This window comes from Garra rufa, chromosome 23, assembly GCF_049309525.1.
Source record: "Garra rufa chromosome 23, GarRuf1.0, whole genome shotgun sequence".
In the NCBI taxonomy this organism is placed as follows: domain Eukaryota; kingdom Metazoa; phylum Chordata; class Actinopteri; order Cypriniformes; family Cyprinidae; genus Garra; species Garra rufa.
Window position 1 is genome coordinate 7,311,809 of NC_133383.1, and position 23,925 is coordinate 7,335,733.

General features: G+C 32.1%; 1 protein-coding gene across 2 annotated transcripts in view; it reads right to left on the reverse strand.

The window, feature by feature from the left end:
• slc4a5b (solute carrier family 4 member 5b) overlaps positions 1 to 23,925 on the reverse strand; it is a 44,081-nt gene that overhangs the window by 14,310 nt on the left and 5,846 nt on the right. For both annotated transcript variants that reach the window (XM_073830041.1, XM_073830042.1), the window contains exons 3-15: positions 23,356 to 23,556; positions 13,868 to 13,994; positions 13,068 to 13,228; positions 11,157 to 11,306; positions 10,875 to 10,970; positions 8,963 to 9,018; positions 7,416 to 7,573; positions 5,925 to 6,012; positions 5,678 to 5,832; positions 5,352 to 5,480; positions 5,090 to 5,264; positions 1,899 to 2,032; positions 1,534 to 1,805 (exon numbers count right to left, since the gene is read on the reverse strand). In XM_073830041.1, the coding sequence (XP_073686142.1) occupies positions 1,534 to 1,805; positions 1,899 to 2,032; positions 5,090 to 5,264; positions 5,352 to 5,480; positions 5,678 to 5,832; positions 5,925 to 6,012; positions 7,416 to 7,573; positions 8,963 to 9,018; positions 10,875 to 10,970; positions 11,157 to 11,306; positions 13,068 to 13,228; positions 13,868 to 13,994; positions 23,356 to 23,556 (1,902 nt within the window). The remainder of the gene's footprint in view (positions 1 to 1,533; positions 1,806 to 1,898; positions 2,033 to 5,089; positions 5,265 to 5,351; positions 5,481 to 5,677; positions 5,833 to 5,924; positions 6,013 to 7,415; positions 7,574 to 8,962; positions 9,019 to 10,874; positions 10,971 to 11,156; positions 11,307 to 13,067; positions 13,229 to 13,867; positions 13,995 to 23,355; positions 23,557 to 23,925) is intronic.

Consider the following 23,925-nt stretch of genomic DNA (forward strand, 5'->3'; position numbering starts at 1 on the left):
ATTTTATATTTTCTAACATTTTGTCATATTAATATTAATTTTAGTTGAATTTTTAATCTCCACAGATGACTGCAATTTGACACAATATTGACAATATTGACTAAATTTAAAGGATTTTTCATCATTTTAAATAATATTCTCAAAAATAATTACTGACAATACAATTATTGACACTAACATTATTACTATTAATAATAACAACAATAACAATGTTAATAAAGTTTTTTTTGTCAGTATTTTGTGTCATATTTCAGTCATCTGTGGAGATTAAAAATGAAACTATCATTTTATCATTTTAAGTAAAATTATTATTATGACAAAACATTATAAATTATAAAAGATCTTTTCATCAAAGGCAAGGAATATGACAAAAACTGTAATAATAATAATAATAAATTATTATTATTATTATTATATAATAAATACAATAATAATACTATTATTATTAGACATGATTTTCTCAAATATTATTTTAATATATTTATTTTTTGCACTTACGTTACTAATAATAATAATAATAGTAATAATTACAAGGTTTTACACAATTTTTGTAAATGTTTGACTTTTGAAAATATCCTTTCATTTTTGGTCAGTATTTTTCAGTATTACTGCAGTCATATCTGTGGAAATTAAATTAAACAACTATCATCATTTTCACTAAAATTAATATTAATATGACAAAATATAATAAAATATAAAATATATTTTCATCAAAGGTAAAAAATGGCAAAAAACTGCAATAATTATAATATTAATATGACCAAATATAAAATATAAAAGATCTTTTCATTTAAGGCAAAGAATATGACAAACTGTAATAATAATAATAATTATATAGTAATAATAATTATTATTTTTTATTTTATTTTACATGTTATTCTCAAAGATATTTTAATTAATAATAATATAATTATTATTTGCACAAACATTATTACCATTAATAATAATAATAATAATAATAATAATTATAGTAAAGTTTTACACACTTTTTGTACATTTTTGACTTGGTGAAAATATCCTTAAAATTAATATGTAATATGTCAATTAAATATATAATATGACAAAATATAAAATATAAAAGACCTTTTCATCAAATGCAAAGAATATGAGAAAAAACTGTAATAATAATAACGATTATTATTATTATTATTATTATCATCATTATTATTGTTATTATTATTTGAAATGTTACTTAATTTTTTTAAATAATAATAATTATTATTTGCAGTAACATTATTACTATTAATAATAATAGTAATAATAACAACTACAACAACATTTTAATAACTTGCAATTGATAATTACATTTGATTTAAACATTAAAATTTTTTATATTATAATGATATTTATATGATAATGAATAATAATGATAAATAACTCTAATCTAATAAAAATCTAATAAAAATAAATGGAATAGCATGCATTGATGCATCATTCACAAGACAAAGAAAACAAAGTATTATATAAATTAAAAAGTACAATTATACAAATTTAGAAAGTAAATAGGTTCGTGGGTCAAGGCTTCATACTCACCTTGATCAGGAGCCTGGCAGTCACACCTGTAGCTGGTGATGTATTCTGGCTTAAAGTCTCGATTGATGGGGTAATAATTGAAGGTGCTCATCATTTTCTTCAGCGCGTCAGAGATGAAGATGAAGGAGATGAGGCTGGAGAAGCCCTCTTCTGTGAAGCGTGTCATGTACTTGATGATGTAGCTGGCATCTGTGGCCACCAGGATCAGACACTGGAGACAAGAGTGAAGGCCGATCCAGAGCCGGATCTCCATGTAGTCTATGTCATTGTTCCTGAACAGACGACAATTATTCTCACTTATTTCTCATTGGTGAATTTTGTACATGCATTTAGACCTTATTAAAATCACAAGATGTCCTGCTCACATGCTGAATTCAAACAGCAGCTTTTCAAAGATCAGTATCGGTCCTGTAGAGCTGAGGATGATGAGAGGTTGACCGCCGAACAAGCAGAAGACCGCGCCGGCCAAAGCCGTGCCCAAAAAGCTTTCCATCACACCCTGTGAGTCAGTGAGACACATCCAAAAATTAAAGGACATACAGACAAAAAAACTGTTAATAAAAAAAAAAAAGCTTATTTTAATGCTTTGAAAATTCAAATGAAATATGTGACCCTGGACCACAAAACCAGTCTTAAGTCGCTGGGGTATATTTGTAGCAATAGCCAAAAATACATTGTATGGGTCAAAATTATTGATTTTTCTTTTATGCCAAAAATCATTAGGAAATTCAGTAAAGATGATGTTCCATGAAGATTTTTTGTAAAATTCCTCCTGTAAATATATCAAAATGTAATTTTTGATTAGTAATATGCATTGTTAAGAACTTAATTAGGACAACTTTAAAGGTGATTTTCTCAGTATTTCGATTTTTTTGCACCCTCAGATTCCAGATATTCAAATAGTTGTATCTCGGCCAAATATTATCCTATCCTAACAAACCATACATCAATAGAAAGCTTATTTATTGAGCTTTCATATGATGTATACATCTCAGTTTTGTAAAAATTTAACCTTATGACTGGTTTTGTGGTCCAGGGTCACATATATATTTTAATTTATTAAAAGACATTTTAAGAGGTCTTCTTACTGTGGACACCCATTTCTGCTACAAAAGAAAAAAAACCATAAAAGTCGAAATTATGACGTGTTATGACAATTATGACATAAATCACAATTATGCAATATCAAGTCATAAGATTGAGATATAAAGATTATGACATAATTATGACAAAATATTTAAATTATGACATAAAAAGTCAAAAAGACAAGTTATACTAAAAGTCTAAATTAGCCTATGACATACTAAGCCATAATTATGATAAAATGTAGATAGTATAACAAAAAGTTAATTATGACATAAAAAGTAAAAGTTTTTGTCTTAATTATGTCCTAATTTTGTCCTTTTATCTCATCATTTTGATTTATGTCATAATGTAGAATATTTATGTCATTATTATGATTTACAAAATAAGACAAATTTAAGTAAAAGTCATAACTTTGACAAAATCAAAATGATCATAATTTTTTTTTTGTCATAATTGCCTTTTAATTCACTTTTTAATCTCATTTTTATAATTTACCAAAGCAAAATTTTGTGAAAAAAAGTGGCAGCATTGGGCTTCCATATGTTTCCGTCTCAGAGGTAAATAAACAAAAATTGATTGTGGTGGAAATGGGGTTCTTAGAAACTTTTACTGGAAAACAAGACAAATTAAGTAAAATTCATAATTATAATACAGTAAAAAATTATCATAAAAAGGATATTTCTTTTGTTTATTAATTCTGTTTTTAATCTCAGTATTATGAATTAACAAAGAAAGGTTTTTTTTTTACTTTTTAATCTTATTATTATTATGATTTAAAAAAAACATTTTATTTCATGTGTGGCAGAAATGGCCTTCCATATATTTCTGTCACAAAAAGAAAATTAATTGTGACTTTGTCACAATTAGATTTTTTTATCACACAACTGCAATTTAATTTCTCACAATTCTCTTAATTTTATTTCCTATTAAATTTTCTATGTTACGGCGTCATGATTACATTTTTTAATTTTTACTCTGAATTAATATGAAACAATAACAGAGCAGTATATTGACCAGACAAGTTAACTGTTTTATAATTGGCTGTTTTAAGCATTATGTGAACATAACAAAATATTGGTATTATATCTGCTCATGGAAAACATTTGTGACCCTGGACCACAAAACCATTTTTTAGAGATTATAAATTAGATTAATTAGATAATAAAATAAAATAATAAAAGATTTATATTATCTGACAAAGTCAAAATTATCATAATTTTTTTTGTCATAATTGCCTTTTAATTTACTTTTTAACCTCATTTTTATAATTTACCAAAGCGAAAAATCTTTTATAAGTGGCAGCATTGGGCTTCCATATGTTTCCGTCTCAGATTTAAAATAAAAAAATTTGATTGTGACTTTATATGTTTGTTTGTTTTTTCTTATGTGGTGGAAATGGGCTTCTTAGAAACTTTTACTGGAAAACAAGACAAATTAATAAGTAATCATTATAATAAAGTCAAAATGATCATAAAAAGGAGATTTCTTTAGTCTATTATTTCACCTTTTAATTATGATTTAACAAAGCAAGATTTTTTTTATTATGTGGCAGAATTGGTCTTCCATATGTTTCCGACTCAGAGTAAAAAAAAAAAAATTAACAAAAATTTATTTAAAATTCATTTACTTTTTGATCTTATTATTGATTTAAAAAAAGCAAAAGATTTAATTTCATATGTGGCAGAAACGGCCTTTGTTTCGGTCGGAATTTTTTTGTTTGTGTGTGACTTTGTCACAATATGTTTTTTATATTACACAATGGTAACTTACAATTCTCTTAATTTTATTTCCTATGAAATTTCTTATATTACGGCATCATGACGACCTTTTTTAATTTTTACTCTGAAATAGTATAAAACAATAACAGAGCAGTATATTGACCAGACCAGTTAACTGCTTTATGCATTATGTGAACATAACAAAATATTGGTATTATATCTGCTCATGGAAAACATTAGTGACCCTGGACCACAAAACCATTTTTTAGAGATTATAAATTAGATTAATTAGATGATAAAAAAAAAAAAAAAATAAATAAATAAATATATATATATATATATATATATATATATATATATATATATATATATATATATGTATATATCTGATAGCTGAATAAGTATGCTTTCCACTGATTGTTGGTTTGTTTATTTATTTGTTATTTAAAAATCTGGAATCTGAGGGTGCAAAAAAAATCTAAATATTGATAAAATAGCCTTTAAAGTTGTCCAAATGAAGTTCTTAGCAATGCAGATTACTAATCAAAAATTAAGTTTGGATATATTTACGATATGAAATTTACTAAATATCTTCATGGAACATGATCTTTACTTAATATCCTAATCATCAAAAAATCGATAATTTTGACCCATACAATGTATTTTCAGCTATTGCTACAAATAATACACGTGCTACTTAAGACTTAAGTTTTGTGGTCCATGGTCACATTTGTGTCTAGAAGGTAAATTACTTGGTAGTTGTCGGTTGCATCTCCCAGCAGTCCTCCAAAGGTGATTGCATTGGTGATGCAGCCCAGGTAAATGAAGAGCACCGCAGAGATGGACTGGATGTGGAAGCCATCATAGAAGTCACTAAGTAACCAGGGCACTTTACGCTTCATGTCCAGCCACAGTCCTCCGCAAAACCTACACAAACAGAAAGAGACTCAGATATTGTGTACATTAAATCTAAAACTCTATTACTAGAAGTTGACCAGGTCCAGTGGACACTACCGGCCAGTGAATTTCAGCTCCTCTCCAAGTTCATGCGGAGCTGGCATTTCCTCATCTTCTGCAGAAGCTGCACCTCCTCCTGCATTCCCATTCGGCTGCCCCAGCTCATTCAGAGAGAAAACAGACTTCCTACAGAAACAAACAGAAAGAACTTTTGCTACATGCTACATCATTTAAAAATAGTAATATTTCATACAATAAATATAAACTAAATTTGAAAATGTAGTTTATTTCTGTGACGCAAAGCTGAATTTCCAGCATCATTACTCCAGTCTTCAACCTTCTACCAATCTTTTGAATGTTACTGTAGATTTGTGATTTAATACCTCATCTCTGCTGAAGGCAGTTTCTTTGGGGGTTCGATGCGGATCTTGGGGTCCCATTCTCCAGGAGGAAGAACTATCACCTCATCCAGAAACTCATCAATACCAGCAATCAAGTCATCGCGATCTCTGGCTTTATAGGCCACGTCACTGAACAGCTAAAGATGGTGGCAGATTCAGACAGATCTGTTAACAAATGCTGTGATGATGCTTGATTCTAAGGTTCAGAATTGCTAAGATTTTCTCTTACATCGTCAACCATGAGTGTAGCCATGGCCCGACCGATCTCATTGTAGGATTTGGTTTTGCCATTGGGACCGAGCAGTACAAAGAGAAACCTGGAAAAATCACATAGTATTCATTTAAAACCTCTAAGCAAATATGCATTTAAAAAAGTATTGTTTCTCTTCCTGTAAAATGATTAAAAAACATTGATAAAAAAAACCCAACTAATGATCTCACCCCTTAAATTATAAATACCACCTGAAACAAACAAAAAAATAAAACAATTGGCTAACATTATTGATTTTCAGAGAATATATCTTACATTCATTTTATTCTTCAAATTGTATGTCAAATTAATTTTTTTCAGTCTTGTTAATAAACATAAACCTGACAACCGATATTGTTGTTTATGCTTTTTTTTTTTTTGCGAATAAGTTGAAAAAAAAAAAAGAACTCCAAGCAAATAATATAATATTAATCTCAAATAAATGAATCTTTGGTAAAGGATGTTTAGTATAGAAGCCCATTTCTGCGACATACGAAAATAAGTCATAAGTGTCAGTTTTTCGAAATTGAGATTTATACGTTGCATATAAGCTAAATAAATAAGATTTCCATTGATTGGTTTGGTTATGACAATATTTGGATGAGATACAATTATTTAAAATCAGGAATCTGAGGCTGCAAAAAAAAAAAAAAAAAAAAAAAAAAAAATCTAAATATTGAGAAAATCACCTTTAAAGTTGTCCAAATAAGTTCTTAGCAATGCATATTACTAATCAAAAATTAAGTTTTGATAATTTTACAGTAAAATGTACAAAATATCTTCACGGAACATGATCTTGACTTAATATCCTAATCCTATTATCCTAATGGTTTTTGGCATAAAAGAAAAATCGATAATTTTGACCCATAAAATGTATTTTTGGCTAGTGCTACAAAAAAAAAAAAAAAAAAAAAACACTTTATATGGAAATGAGGATCTTAGAAACTTTTACTGGAAGTGTCATAATTATGCCAAAATAAAGTCTATATTATCAAATAAATGTGATTTGTTTTTCAGAATTCTGAATTTTAAATCACATGACTTATTTATTTTTTTTTGGCTTTTCTGACTTATTTTTGGCTTTTTATGTCATAATTATGATTTTTTTCTCACAATTTAGACTGTTTGTCATAAATGTCATTATTATGATTTACCAAATCATGATTTTTTTTAATTCTCTAATGAGAGGATGCTGACATGTAGGAGTTAGTAGAATGTCTGAAGTGGACTATTGAAATAAAGCGTAACCATTCATTTTTTTTTTTTAAAGTAAATACATCATAGAATCTTAATTTGCTGCGGTCTCTATGGCTGATTTTCAATCATTTGCAAAGAAAAAGGCTGGAGTTTATTATTTTTTTGCTTTACTTATGGTACAAGTGTTGTTTTGTCAAATTGTGCCGTAAAACTAACAGCTATTAGTTATTTAAACAGCAAATAAACATATGCAAACTGTTGTGGGAGGATCACCTTGTTGGCACAGGGACTTCAGTAAGGCCTCCTAACGTTGCAGCTTGAGCCAGACGTACGAAGGCCACAAACGGCTTGTCTAAAAAATCCACCTCTCCAATCAACACATTAGACGCCTCGGCATCTCTGGGGATCTTCTTCATGAACTTATTCTTCAGCTGGAGGGTGGAATAACAATACAGATAGAGATCACAGATGAGTGGGTTTAATTAGTCCATATGGTCTGAAGCCCTGAGATGCGCAGATCATGAAATTTCCATGTTCACACAACAGCCAGCTCATTCATGATACCAGTATCAATATGAGCTCCATTTTCAATGTCCGATGATGTGCCTGCATGTGATGGAAATGGGAAGCGCCTCGTTTTTTTCCGATAGCAGATCAATAAGGTTATGCAATCACAGCGGGAAGACCGTTCACACACATGAACCAATGAAAAGAGCCATTTGGCAACGGTGGCCTCAAAAAACACGTGGATATGGAATGGTCTGTGCTTATGGTCAAAATCAGCTGTTAATCTTTTAATGCCACTTTCAGAGTCAATTCACTTTCTGCAATGAATAAACAAGCTTCTTTCTCATGTCCCGACCCCATTTTGCCCGGTTTCGGTGTATATTTATACGCACTTTATTTATATGTATTTATAAAATCTGTAAGTGCCATAATCTGTCTAAAATAGATCTTATTGGCAATAAAAGAGCCCAAAAAGTGTTCTTAGCTTTTCTCATAACTAATTTCACATTCTTGTAATGACTTAACTACCTGGATCAAGGTGATTTTCAGCTAATTTGTAACTTTGTTTAAACTTAATTGCATGAAAACATTCTATGTCTTTCTTGAAAATGAATGAATTAATTTTTAATCTAAATTTTAAATGCCCTTTTTCAGGGCTAATGCATTAACACATCAAGTACTCAAACTGCTCAATTTAAATGCATGCACATGTATCTGTATATTAATCAAACTATATAAATTAACTAGTCGAAATATCTTTGCAAATAAAATTTGACACCCATAATTCACAGGACCCTTGATTTTCAATCTCAGCATGCTCCTGTAGGGCATAAATGAAGCCTATTGAGGGCATTGACCACATGAAAGTGAGCCGCGGGTGTCACTTTAAGCAGAAAAACTCATTAAGGTGGACTCAGAATTGGCCCGCTTTGAAGTCTAGTGAGCCGAGAGCGGTGGCACCAATTGCCCTTCTCACATAAACACCAAAGCCCCGCAATCGCCTCAAAATACTTGCAAAAGTGTTTTGTTGTGCGTTTCATATTTTGCTTTTTATTTCTGCACACATTAAAATAAAAACATTACAAAAAGACAAACAACTGCTGGCAGCATTTAAGTGACATATGCAATATCACCCTGCATATATGTATCACCTCAAACAAAATAAACACACATAAATGAGACGAGGCTGCTGATGCATTGCTTTTGTTTCTAAAATCATCTCTGTGCTAATGAATAAATACATTTTCTGTGTATTTCAATATGTTAAAGTTAAAAAATAACATATTAGCAATACTAATGGAAAAATTTTGTACCTGGTCAGAGCTGGGTGTGACAGAAATATCATTCATACTGCGGCACTGAGAAGGATCTGGAAAGCACAGATGAAACATTTTGATTACCAATTTAATTGGTTTGTTATTGTTAACTAAAACTAACACTAGTAAATCAACTGAAATAAAAGAAGAAAAAACAACAAAATATAATGCAAAATATATACAGTTGAAGTCAAAAGTTTATATACACCTTGCAGAATCCGCAAAATGTTAATTATTTTACCAAAATAAGAGGGATCACACAAAATGCATGTTATTTTTTATTTAGTACTTAACTGAGTAAGATATTTCACATAAAAGACATGTACATATAGCCCACAAGAGAAAATAATAGTTGAATTTATGACCCTGTTCAAAAGTTTACATACACCTAATTCTTAATAGTCTTTTTTTTTTTGTGATAGTTGTTCATGAGTCCTGTTTGAACAGTTAAACTGCCCGCTGTTCTTCAGAAAAATCCTTCAGGTCCTACAAATTATTTGGTTTTTCAGCATTGTTTGTGTATTTGAACCCTTTCGAACAACGACTGTAAGATTTTGAGATCCATCTTTTCACACTGAGGACAACTGAGGGACTGCAACTATTACCAAAGGTTCAAACGCTCACTGATGCTACAGAAGAAAACAAAACACATTATTTTTTTCCTTTTTTTTTTTTTTTTAACTTATTTTGTCTTCTGGGAAACATGTCAGTATCTTCTGAAGGGCAGTATTAAATGAAAAAATATATGATATTTTGGCAAAATAGAAAAAAATGTACACATCTTCATTCTGTTCAAAAGTTTTTACCCCCGGCTCTTAACGCATCGTTTTCCCTTCTGAAGCATCAGTGAGCATTCTGTAAAGTTGCATATGAGTCCCTCAGTTGTCCTCAGTCTGAAAAGACAGATCTCAAAATCATATAGTCATTGCTGGAAAGGGTTCAAACACACAAAATGCTGAAAAACCAAAGAATTTGTGGTACCTGAGGGCTTTTTCTGATGAACAGCTGGCAGTTTAACTGTTCAGGGCTGCGTTTCCCAAAAGCATCGTAAGCTTAAGTACATCGTAGACCCATTGAAACCAATGGAGCTACGATCAACTTAAGCTTACGATGCTTTTGGGAAACGCAGCCCAGGACAAACAAGGGACTCATGAACAACTACCACTAAACAAAAACACACTTGTGGATCATTCAGGTAACAACACAGTATTAAGAATCAAGTGTATGTAAACTTTTGAACGGGGTAACTTTTATAAATTCAACTATTATTTTCTCTTGTGGACTATAAGCGTCTTTTATGCGAAATATCTTACTCAGGTCAGTACTAAATAAAACTAAAAAAAATTTAATCTGCAAGGTGTATGTAAACTTTTGACTTCAAGTGTACACCATGAAATTTTATGATTACAAAATTCATGTGCTATACATCTTAAACTTCTAAATGCTACATTAGCTTGAGAAGTCTATATTTGGCTTAGAATGGGTATTTTATGCAATCTTGCTTTTAAAAAGTACTGCAAAAAACATATTGCATTAGTATAGGTTAAAAATACATACTTTTTAGTACATTTTCTCTAGAGACAAGAAAAAACATGTTGTTTTCTAGCCTAAAGTACCCAGAGTACAGAAACAAATCATAACAAACAAGAATGGAAAACCAAAGTCAAGACCTTTCTAATAATCTCTAATCCTCAGAACAATGGCAAAAATGCACCTTATTGTGCAACTAAAAGCAGTTAGTGTGTGGATGATGTTATGTAAAGTTAAAGGGTGCTCACACTGGCAGCAATTTGCATTTTCAGTGAGAGTTGGTGATTTAAAGCGACAAAACTTGAGACGCTTATTAGAAATTCCAGAAATCCGGAAGACAAATTTATGGAAGGGGGAAGAAACAGAAGGCCAGACTCACGCAGTTTACTGAGGCCTCCGCTCTGACGAGCTCGCAGGTCCTCAGTGGAGCGATGGAAACCCGACCCAGAATGAGGACTCGGGCTCGGACTGCGGTCTGATGCAGACCCGAGATCAGACATGGAGAAACACATGATCAAGATGGCAGGACAGGCAAAAGAATAAAGTGGAAACTTAAGAAAAAGAAGTTCATAAGAAATGATTTGAAAAGACAGATGTCAGAGAAAGACAGAGTTCTGGGAATATCACTAACTGTGAAACAGGTTAGATAGCAGACACTCACTCGAGGGGCTGGATTTTCCAATGTCCGCCAACGAGCGGTGGATCGGCTTCTTGGTCTGGTGACGGTGCTTCCGCAAGAGGACAAAACTGATCTTCTCACGGAGCTCTGGAGCTATAAGACCCTCCTGCACCTGCTTTTCAATTATGTCATCTGTAAAAGGTAGAAAACACAGACCAGAGATTAAAATTAACCAATATCCAGCTAATAAAATATGCTAGAAAACTGTTTTTTCATGGATATACATTTAATACATGGGCAGAGTAAGGACATACAAGCTAGCTGTAGTTTTTAAAACATAGATACACAGTTCTGAGTCCATCTTTAACTTTGTTGTTAAGCTGTTTTGTGTTCATTTCCCATTTGCTCTTTTCACATGGACTATCACTTTATAGAGATTAATACAAACAGCTACAACAATAATTTCTTAAATATTTATTACAATATATTCAAATACATTTAAGATTTACTTAAATGGTATGAGATGACTGGATGCTTTTAACTGATTTCCTTTTGAAATTTCACCAACTGAATTGCAGAGGTCAAACTATTTAAAATACAGTAAATTAGGCTACAAACTAGATCCTAATGCAAAATGTTTCCATCTGGCATGTATTTTGAGGTGCAGCTTGTCATATTTATAGGACGTTTTAACTAGTTAGCAGTAAACCGGTTACCTCACCTGAATATGTTTGTAGATTTGTATTGGATGTCGTCTTTGGAATAAAAATAGGAAAATTTCATTTGTAAACCTCATACTTTTTTTGCTTATTCAGTTAATATAATAAAACTAGCGATCTAAGCCAGTAGTTGTACTGACAGTGCCATGTAAACACGGCTGAAGACGCGAAAGGGGGAGGAATAGAGAAACCTGAATCAATAGAGTGACTCATTTATGCTGGAAGCGCTCAGATTCATTCGAACTTGTGACGTCGATCATTCAGTTCAAGCGATTCACTAGCAAAAAAAAAAAACAGATCAAAAGAGCTTCTCATTTTCGAATTTCGACATCGCTTGTAATGATTTTGAAAAGCATGTAAGGGATCGGTGAAACTGAGCTTTTCGAACCCCCGAACCAGTTAAACCATTGCGTCGCAAAATAATTCACCGTTTCGAAGCGCTCTAATCGGATTGCGAATCATTTGATTTAGATTTGAAGTTCGAAGCGGGATCGCAAATCATTTCGCGCCTTGAATGATTCATGAAGTTCCGATCAGAAATAATGGTTTGCAAATAATTTAAATTAGAACTTCGGAGAGATTTCGTTAATCTTTTGATACAGATCGGAGCAGGTTTGTGAATCATTTTGTGAATGATGTTTCGCAAAGTTCCAATCTGAAATGATGGTTTGCGAATCATTCAAACGGAACGTCGAAGCGCGGATCGGGAATCATTTGATTTAGATTTGAACTTTGGAGTGGGAATCATTTTTCCGATTCCGATCTGAAATGTTGTTTTGCGAATCATTTAGATCGGAACTTCGGAGTGATCGGAGCAGGTTTGCGAAGTTCGCGAATCATTTAAAAATGGAATTTTGGAGCGTGGATCGCAAATCATTTGATTTAGATTTGAACTTTGCGTATCGCGAATCATTTGATTTAAATAGGAACGTCCGAGCGGGTTCGTGAATCATTTACAGTAGATTGGAACTGCGAAGTGATTTTGTGAAACTTTTGATTCAGATCTGAACGGATTTGTGAATAATTTCTAGAATTGAATGATTCGTGAAGTTCCGATCTGAAATGATGGTTTGCGAATTATTCAAACTAAACTTCAGAGTGGGCAGCCATGGCCTAATGGTTAGAGAGTCGGACTTGTAACCCGAAGGTTGCAGGTTCAGATCAGATCCGGCAGGGATTGTCGGTGGGGGGAGTGAATAGTCTGTTCTTTACTCTTTTTGTAGTTCTTACTGACCCACTATCTGCGGCAGTGAATACCCCTCCAGGTCCAGCAGGATGCAGCCCGTCTGCAGGCAGGTACGCAGCTCAAACAGGCTGTGCAGAGACAGCGTAGACACATGCGGTTTGCTCCACCTCTCGCCACCCTCCTCCACTTTTTCTTCAAACTTAACCCACCTGAACAAAACACACAGATGCAATTTTACAAATATTACCTTAATGCTTCTGGGTTTTCAAATGTGTAAATAAAATGGCCAACAATCAATAAATCTCCTTAAAAACTAACACTTTACAATAAAGTTGCATTAGTTAACATTAATTAATGCATGAAATAAAATTATCAATATATTTGCTACATTATATTTGCTAAAGTTAGTGGAAATGGAACCTTATTCAAATGTGTTATCATTTAATCAATATAATGTTTTTGCTACTGTACCTTTAAGATGCAGAATGTAATATGGAAATGATCACTGTTATGATTGGCTAAGCTCTTTGCATGCCAAATAAGTAACACAACAATATCCACAGAAAAGCAAATTGCTGAATATATAAATGTGACTGTCAGGAAGGCCATATCAATATAATTTCTAATGTATAATATTCAACCGTTATGATTATTGTCTTTTTGACAAATTGCTTTTGCTGCTCTTTTGTCACTTTGGATGAAATGTAAATGTAATAAATGAATTCTGGAAGTCATAAAGCTCACTCTATGGCACAAACTTTAGATTGGATGAGTCACTCAACTGACACCTTTTCATAATTTACATTTATTAATGTCACAAGGGCTTCAGAAGAGTGTATGTGTGTCACCTGGCTGACTCTTTCCACTCCATTTCGCCACCCTCATGCTGGAGTGTGTCCATCTCAGTGAAGAGGGTGGGTGTGGGCTCATCTTCCTCTCGAAGGATGTGACGTAGTCTCTCTGCAGCAGGGGACACTGATATACACACAGAAATACAAAAGCAAAACTTAAGATACTACGATAAAGTGCATTTACTGAACCTTAAAATGCAATTAAGAGTAATATTTGTAGCATCTATAAGCAATACAGTTGAAGTCAAAAGTTTACATACACCTTGCAGAATCTGTTTATTTTACCAAAATAAAAGGGATCAAACAAAACGCATGTTATTTTTTATTTAGTACTGACCTGAATAAGAATATTTTACATAAAGGCAGTTACTTATTAACTTTATTAGTTAACTTATTTTATCTTCTGGGAAACAAGTAAGTATCTTCTGTAGCTTCTGAAGGGCAGTATTAAATCAAAAAAAATTTGATATTTAGGCAAAATAAGAAATATGTACACATCTTCATTCTGTTCTTAATGCATCGTGTTTCCTTCTGAAGCCTCAGTGAGCGTTTCAACTTTCTGTAATAGTTGTCCTCAGTGTGAAAAGATGGAATTAAGCAAAACAAGCATTAAAAGTTAATGCACATGCTTTAATATAGAGCCTTGTTGGTGAGAGAAGTTTGAATCTTGCTTGTAACCGCTTGCAAATATTTTCCCACATCACTTCCTGCAATAAACTAGATTTTTACTAAGGGTCGACCGATGTGTTTTTTTCATGGTCGATGCAGATATGATTATTACAGAACAAGTAGACCGATAACCGATATTTTGAACCGATATATGTGTCTTTTGTAAAAATTAAGATTAAATGTCAAAATTAGGAATAACTAGGGCTCTGACCAAAAAAAATTCATTAAATGCTTTATTTTATTCGCAAATCGGTTTTGAAATTGACTGATAACCATATGTTTACGATAATCAGTCGTCACCCCTAATTTTTACATCTATAAACTTGATGTCTTGAACCATCCATGAGTGATGTGAATAGCTCTTAAACTATTGCTATGTTGTTAGGGTGTTCTGTGTGGTTGTTAGGGCATTGCTAGATACTTGCTTACTCAAAATCTAAAGAGACCCTGTAATCTGATACGTAAACTACAATTCTAAAGTTGGGGGCTTGACAAATATTTTGTTGTTTTTTAAAGAATTCTGTATGCTCATCAATTTTTCATTATAATTTTAGTTACACTTTTATGTTTTTGTGATTTTTTATAGTCCTGTTTTTTTAATGTCTATATAGATGTGTTTTTTTTTTACTTTTTAAAGTTTTAAATTGTATTTATTTTAGTATTAAGTTAAAATAAGCAAAAATTAAAAATATTGCCTTGGCAAATAGCTAAAATAAAATAAGATTTAAAATCAATTTTTTATACTTTTTTTGTAAAATGAAATGTTTTGTAAAAGAAACCATGATACAATTTTAGGATTTTTCAGGATAGTTTTATATAAATTATATAAATGAATAAACTGATTATAAATGTCTTTCCAGTCACTTATGAACCATTATATATGTCTAGTGTAAAATAAAAATTAATGTAAAAATTAGAGCTCTGTCAAAAACTGTCTTTAAATGTTTCAAATCATTTCATTGGTTTTGAAAATGAACGATACCATAATACCATAAAAATGCGAAATATCGGTGCCAATAATATTTATATCACTGCTAAATAAATCCTTGTGAGTAAATGTGAGATCTTCTTGTAGTTTTAACTCAAAATAAAAATAAAAATGAATGTCAAAATTAAGAATAACAACTCTGACAAAAACTTTCTTTAAATGCTTTTAAATTATTTTATCGGCAAAACGGTTTTGAAAATGACTGATACAGATAACCATAAAAATGCTTAATATCGGTGCCGATAATCTGAATTAATCCCTATGAGTAAATATCTTATGGGTAGTTTAATTTAACTCAACTATTTATTAAAAATGACTATATTTCTTGTTTAAAATTAACCCAAAATAGGTTGGAAATTAACATTTATTAATATGTTTAATGAATGAACATTTATTAATCAGATGAATAAATGATAATTAAATACTAAACTTTTTTTAAATTGCTTATTAAGAAATGTTAACATATAACCGATATTTTGAACCGATATATAAAGCTAGTGTAAAAATAAAAATGAATGTCAAAATTAAGAATAACAACTCTGACAAAAACTTTCTTTAAATGCTTTTAAATTATTTTATCGGCAAAACAGTTTTCAAAATGACTGATATCGATAACCATAAAAATGCTTAATATCGGTGCCGATAATCTGAATTAATCCCTATGAGTAAATATCTTATGGGTAGTTTAATTTCACTCAACTATTTATTAAAAATGACTATATTTCTTGTTTAAAATTAACCCAAAATAGGTTGGAAATTAACATTTATTAATATGTTTAATGAATGAACATTTATTAATCAGATGAATAAATGACAATTAAATACTAAACTTTTTTTAAATTGCTTATTAAGAAATGTTAACATATAACCGATATTTTGAACCGATATATAAAGCTAGTGTAAATATAAAAATGAATGTCAAAATTAAGAATAACAACTCTGACAAAAACTCTTTAAATGCTTTTAAATTATTTTATTGGCAAAACGGTTTTCAAAATGACTGATACCGATAACCATAAAAATGCTTAATATCGGTGCCGATAATCTGAATTAATCCCTATGAGTAAATACCTTCTGGGTAGTTTCATTTATTAAAAATGACTATATTTCCTGCTTAAATGAACCCAAAATAGGTTGAAAATTAACATTTATGAACATTTATGAATAAGTTGAATAAATAATAATTAAATACTAAACATTTTTTAATTGCTTATTAACAAATGTTCACCTTTTGATTTTTGCTGATGCCTCTAGTAATTATGTGTCTGATTTTTAATTTACAACCTCTTTTGGGTTCATTTTAAGCCAGCCATATAGTAACTATTTAAACACTAGTTGAGTTAAACAAAACTGCCCAGATGGTTTAGTTAAACATTTAACCCAAATTCTGGCTCAAAACAACCTAGTCACTGGGTTTGTCACCTGTTGTATAAACTGCAATCTGAAAATCATGTAACTTTGAAAAGAAACTGCAGATGCTTTTATCTAACAAGCAACATTGCAAGCAATTAAGCATGAAAAAAGTAATGCCCATGCAAAAGGGGTCAATAACAGCCTGTAGCTCAACACCTCCTAATTGTACAAACGAGTTTGATTCTATGCGTTAAACAGAAGCCTATTGGACTGTATGATGAATAAGTCTGGGTGTTATGTTTTGCCTTTGGCTCAGTCTAAATTGACCCTGCGCTGACCTGATTGAAATGAAATCTGAATATGACAGCGCAGGACCATTACGATGCATGGCTCCCGAGGCCATCAACAATTCCATCATCATTCTCAGCCAAATACGTATCTAATCAGAATGAGAATTTGATTTCAAAAGCCTGAGCTTTCAGATCTGCAAACGCACCGAATTCAGCTTGACTTGATTCATGCATCAACCGATAACGCGACGTATAAAGTCAGAATCAAATCAACGATATTGTTTAAAGATAAATATCCTAATCTTTCTTTGAAGATAAATATGCATAAATGTGCATAAATAATATCAGAACAATTTGTTCGGTAGATTAACTTGCATGTGACAGTGGCTTATTCTAATCTGATGTATAATGCCAGAATCAATATCTAATGTCAATAGACCTGTCGTGATTTAATCAAATATATCGACTCTATATCTTAGGTAAAGTCAAATTACATAAGCTCCAGTGTGGGCTACTAAAACCTGTAGTGCATTAAAGCTGATGTTTAGTGCAAATTATTCAAAACTAATGGTGCAAGTCTGTGCTTGTGAGCCCAAGCATGACAATCTTGATGTGACCTTCCTCTCGATCTCTGGCTTTTCCTCTGGATTATTATCACATGGGTGTTTTTTCCCCATGTAATCCTTCTAATCCTGAAGTAACAATCACAAATACGTGTGGTTGTAGAATGCCAATGCAGAGTAGAGTACAATGCAGCAGATTATTTATAGCTCACGCACTTCAATCACTTTGGTTAATCAATTAAACTTTGATGGAGTCAATAGATATTAGACAGTGGTTGTTGATATACATGTTTTCGTAGCATTACCTTGAGCCGCTAACCTTTAAAAATGCACTGAATAAAGCGGAAAGCTGAGTTAACACTTCAAATGAGCACTGGTGGACTAAATGCATTCTTGAGGATTTTGATGTATTTCACAATTTAAATCATTGCATTTAATGCAAAATCATAAAAATATGGACTACTGAATAGTTAAACAATGGCTGATGCAAATCATCATCGGAAATTGTAGAATGATTAATCTCAGAAATTTTTCAGTGAATCTCATTAAACTTGATCTATGGCTCATATTGCGTATTAAAAATAAATAAAAAGTAAATAATAAAAGAATACATTATACATATATAAACAGGCCTATTTTAGGGACATTTATTTTATCTTTTTTGCACTGGAGAATTTTGACATTTAAGAATATTTTCTCTCAAATTACTTCTGAATTTGACTGTAATTGGCATTAGTCTCGAATTTTGTGTGTGTGTGTTTTTATACAGATTTATAGACAGATATACAGTGATATCCTGATGTATATCACCATTTAAATAGTTTATTCTTACTTATTAATTTATTTATTTTTATTTTATTTTATGTTTGCAGAAAATTTAATTTTGGGGGTTAATGTGATTAAATGTCATAAACAATTAAGTTTTTCAGGAATTATGTCATTATTTTCCTGACAATTAATACTATTTTGCACTGGAAATGGATACTTTTCTTTTTTGCATTAGAAAATCGTGACATTTAATAATCTTTCTCTCACATTATTGTTATTCTAATGCTCAATCTCACATTATTTCTGAATTTGACTGTAATTGGCATTATTCTGATATATTTTTTCATTTTTGTGTTTGTATACAGATTTTCTTAATATATAACAGTAAACAAATTACTGTTATACAATTATTTTTAATAAAATCCACAAAAATAAAAGTACAATAAGTGCTGTCCTGATGTACATTACCATTTAAATAGTGTATTCTTATTTTATTCACGCATTATAAAATTGTTATACAATTATAAATGTGATTAAATGCCATGGACAATTAAGTTTCTTAGGAATTGTGTCATTATTTTTAAGACTATTAATAAAAGTTTGACCTCAGATCATCATTTTTGTAATGGTTGTTACTTCTAAATTTGTGTGTAACTCTCATTCATTTATTTTGTGTTATAAAGAACTTTTTAATATTTAACAACAAGAAAAATAGAAAAAAAATCAGCAAAAAGGTATTTTAGTATCATTGCAAATAGTAGCTCACCATGAATCCTTTTTTTTTTTTTTGCATTACAGAAAAGTGTATTTTGGAGGTAAATTTGTTCCCTCAAATTCTTATTATTTTAATGGAGATGTTTTACTTTACTGCTTTTTTGGTGTTCTGATATGAAGTTTATCATTTAAATGAACCTTGAAAAAAGTGAATTCTGCTTAATGTGCTTCAATGTCATGAAAATAATGTCAAAACATCTTGCAACAAGATGCAAAACATCTTGACTGTCCTTAAACTTACAATCATCAACTAACCTTGTGACTTCAGTGATCGTTGATCAGCAAAAAACTTGTTCACAGATTAATAAACTCAGCAAAATCATGATCTAGCAGTGTCAAACTCCAAACCAAATGTGCGCTGACCACAATTACAGAAACGAACTAATAAGCTAATAAGAAGAACTGGTAGCAATAGTAAGGAAATAAGACGATAATGACGTGTATGACTGTACCTGTGCAGCTGCTCAGCTGAGTGCTCTGAGAGCCCAGACTGGACGTCAACGACTGTATCGAGTCCTGAATACTAAACGACCCCGTCGACCTACGCTGTTCCTGCTTCATCCTTCACAAAGTCCAACGTTTAATGTTTCATTGACCGAAAAAGATAAATACAATTCTGATGTCCACTTGCACTTCCTTTCAATTTCTGCCGTTTTGTGATGAACGCTTTAACTGAGCTCCTTCATTTTAGATGCACCTTCCCTCTAGTTCTTGAACTTTTCTTCTCAGCGATGTTGGTCTTTCCTGAAAACTAAAGCAGGGCAAAGTGCCACACGCATGAAAGGCCCAACAAGTGTTTTTCTCCTCCTCCAGCTTTGCTGATCCCTCCCTTTCTCACTCTCTCGCTCTTCAGAATTTAAGTCTAAAACCTCAAATTGATAATTCACAAAGATGTTATTTTAAAACAAAGCTAAAGCAGTAACTGTCTTAGGACTATTATAGTTATCTAAAAGTAAAACCATAAAAAACATGTTTGTTACTTGAAATAAAATATAGGCTAAATGTTAATCAAAATGTGACCCTGGACCACAAAACCAGTCATTTCTTTTATGCCAAAAAAATCATTAGGATATTAAGTAAAGATCATGTTCCATGAACATATTTTGTAAATTTTCTACCGTAAATATATCAAAACTAAATTTTTAAATGGTAATATGCATTGCTAAGAACTTCATTTGGACAACTTTAAAGGCGATTTCTTTAATATTTAGATTTTTAGCCCCCTCAGATTCCAGATTTGCTAATAGTTGCATCTTGGCCTAATATTGTCATATACATCAATGGAAAGCTTAATTATTCAGCTTTCAGGTGATGTAAATTAAAAAAAAAAAAAAAAAAATCACCCTTATGACTGATTTTGTGGTCCAGGGTCACAAATAAATAAAACATAAAAAACATTAATTTCAGAAACATTTCTCATTCACAAAAACAACTAAAATTTAAATAAAAACAGAACCCTTATTTGTTTGTTTCTGTCATTTAGAGCTGGAGACGGTTTTCTTTTCCCAGACAATGCTACCGTAGTTAATATCGCATTGGACTAAAACGCACTGCATTTTTGTACTTTTTTGTTATACTTGTGGTGTTTTTCAAAAATGACCGGAAATTGCTTGTAAATATCTCACTATGCTATATTATTATCAAATCGTGGATTCAGCCTTTTTATCAGCTTGTTTTTTTTCAGTTAGCACAGGTTTTTTTGGAAGTGTGGTTTTGGAACCAACTAATCGTGATGCATTAGCTTAGATCAATCAGAGAAATATCAAAAGCTGTGCTAAGTAAAAGAAAACAAGTTATTACAAACATAATTTAAATTATTACAATAGCTTTCTCCCCATGACTGGCACAAATGACTCGATTAGTTCCGGGTTTGATGAAGGTCTGCCTTCCGAAAAAAAAAAAAAAAATGTTGTGATTGGTTAGCAGTCCCATTCGCGTTGCGATTGGCGAACAACTTAGACGGCGTTTCAGTCCTTCCCAAAGCAACAAGTTTCGTGTACAACTGCGCAAGGTTAAATATGGATATTTTTCTTACAAAAACACATCAGATCGCTAAAGGTGGCATTTTACTGACCCCTTCAGAGCCATGTGAGGCACTTTTTATCATGGATCAACTTGTTTTGGACTGACGGAGAGAGCTTGGGAGTGCCAGAATTATTGTTAACGAACTTTAGCATTCGTCTAAAAGAAGGAAGTCATATACAATTAGGATGCATTGAGGGTAAGTAAATAATATGCTACAGTAGTGTTGGTCCGATCGGCTCCGACGCCGCAACTGATGATCGTCTCTCTAGTCAATGCTTGTGTTTACTCCACATGAGTCTCGACCCTCTATACCGCTCACGTCAACGGCGCTGCTTCAGCACGGCTACCAGAACAGTTTGTGGACACTTTAGTTAACGCTCGTGTTTATATGAGCCATCCTGCGGCTCACTGAAGGATCCCAGAAGCGGCTGTCCATGCTATTTCGCTAAAATTAGGCAAATCCCCCACCTCGTCCCTCCCCACCTGCCAACGATTCGAATTTCCTTATGCGGGATTTATTTGAATGCTATTCTAATGAGCTTTGTGACATCATTACATCCAGAAATCAAATGCTGTAGTCCAAAGGAGCCGTTCGTTGTAGTTCTTATAGGAACACTCCACTTTTTTTGGAAATAGGCTCATTCTCCAACTCCCCCCGAGTTAATAAGTTGAGTTTTACCGTTTTGAAATCCATTCAGCCGTTCTCCTGTTCTGGCGATATCACTTTTAGCATAGCTTAGCATAGATCATTGAATCCTATTAGACCAATAGCATCGCGTTCAAAAATGACCAACGAGTTTCGATATTTGTCCTATTTAAAACTTGACTCTTCTGTAGTTATATCGTGTACTAAGAGCGGTGGAAATGCAAAGCTTCAATTTTCTAGGCTGATAAGATCAGGAACTACACTCCCATTCCAGCGTAATAGTCAAGGAAGTTTGCTGCTGTAATAAGGCTGAAGCAGGAGCAGTAATACCACGCAGCACATGTGCAAATGCTAAACTAGCTGGGAACTCATTTCTGATAATACTCCGCCTGCTTCGGCCATATTACGGCAGCAAACTTCCTTGACTATTACGCCGGAATGGAAGTGTAGTTCCTAATCTTATCAGCTTTGCATTTCCACCGGTCTTAGTACACGATATAACTTCAGAAGAGTCAAGTTTTAAATACAACAAATATCGAAACTCTTTGCTCATTTTTGAAAGCGATGCTATTGGTCTAATAGGATTCAATGATCTATGCTAAGCTATGCTAAAAGTGATATCGCCAGAACAGGAGAACGGCTGAATGGATTTCAAAATGGTAAAACTCAACTTATTAACTCGGGGGGAGTTGGAGAATGAGCCTATTTCCAAAAAAAGTGGAGTGTTCCTTTAAAAAAGCGATTTTTTAAAGGGGTCCTATTATGCTTTTTCACTTTTTGAACTTTAGCCAGTGTGTGGTGTGTATGTTTGGGCATAAAAAAACATCTACAAAGTTACAAATCTATTATATTAAAAAATAATCCTGGCACGATCCATATAATCTAGCTTGCTGCTTTGGGCAGGGGCGTGACAGTACTGAACGACTGCTGACCAATCACAAAACATTTGGTTTTTCGGAAGGTGGAACCCGGAACTAATCGAGCCATTTGTGCCAGCCTGGGAATAAAGCCATTGTAATAATGTAAATTATATGTTTTTCAAACCACTAAGCATAAGAGCATGTTCTAGTGCACCCCCAAAACAAAATAAAGACTTTGTAAAAGAGCATAATAGGACCCCTTTAAAAACTAAATATCTCCCTTTGGATTGGACTTAGAGATTTGTAACTTTGTAGATGTTTTTTTATGCCCAAACACACACACACACACACACACACACACACACACACACACACACACAGGCTAAAATTCAAAAAGTGAAAAAGCATAATAGGGGTCTTTTAAATGGAAACACCAAAATTACATTTTCAGCACAACAAAGAGTTTAAAAAAATAACTAATAGAATCACAATGATACTAAATTACAGTGAACTGTATTTTGTAATAAAAAGAGGTTAAGAGAAGCTCACTGGTGGAGTTGATGTCAGAGAGCTCATTCGAATCCTGCTCTCCTTCATCTGGGTCACATGGTTCCTCTTGATGCTGGTGTTCATGGCGGTTGTGGTGTCTCTCCCGACTGTCGCGGTCGTGGGAATGCCGTGATGTGTGTCTGTGATGTCTGCGCTTCCTCCTGTAGCTCCGTGGCACTGGAACGCCAATGTAGACAGACTCTAAAACCAGAGAATGGAAGAGTTTCTATTTTATAGTGTTTAGGGCATAATTCACACTCTAGTCCACGATTCCTTTTCTGTGAATCAGTTCATTCTATTTTTTTCTTTCTTTTTTTACTTTTAATTATTTGTATTTTAATTAGTGTTCTTTTTAATATAATTGAGATACAATTATAGTTTTTATAATTATTATTATTTTATTTTTGTATTTTTAGTACCGATTTATATTTTAGGTAGTTTTAGTCATTTTGTTGTGTGTTGTAGTCCTTTTTATTCATTAATGTTGTTTGAATATGCAGTTGAGGTCAAAACTTTACATGCATCTTGCAGAATCTGCCAAATGTTAATTATTTTACTAAAATAAGAGGG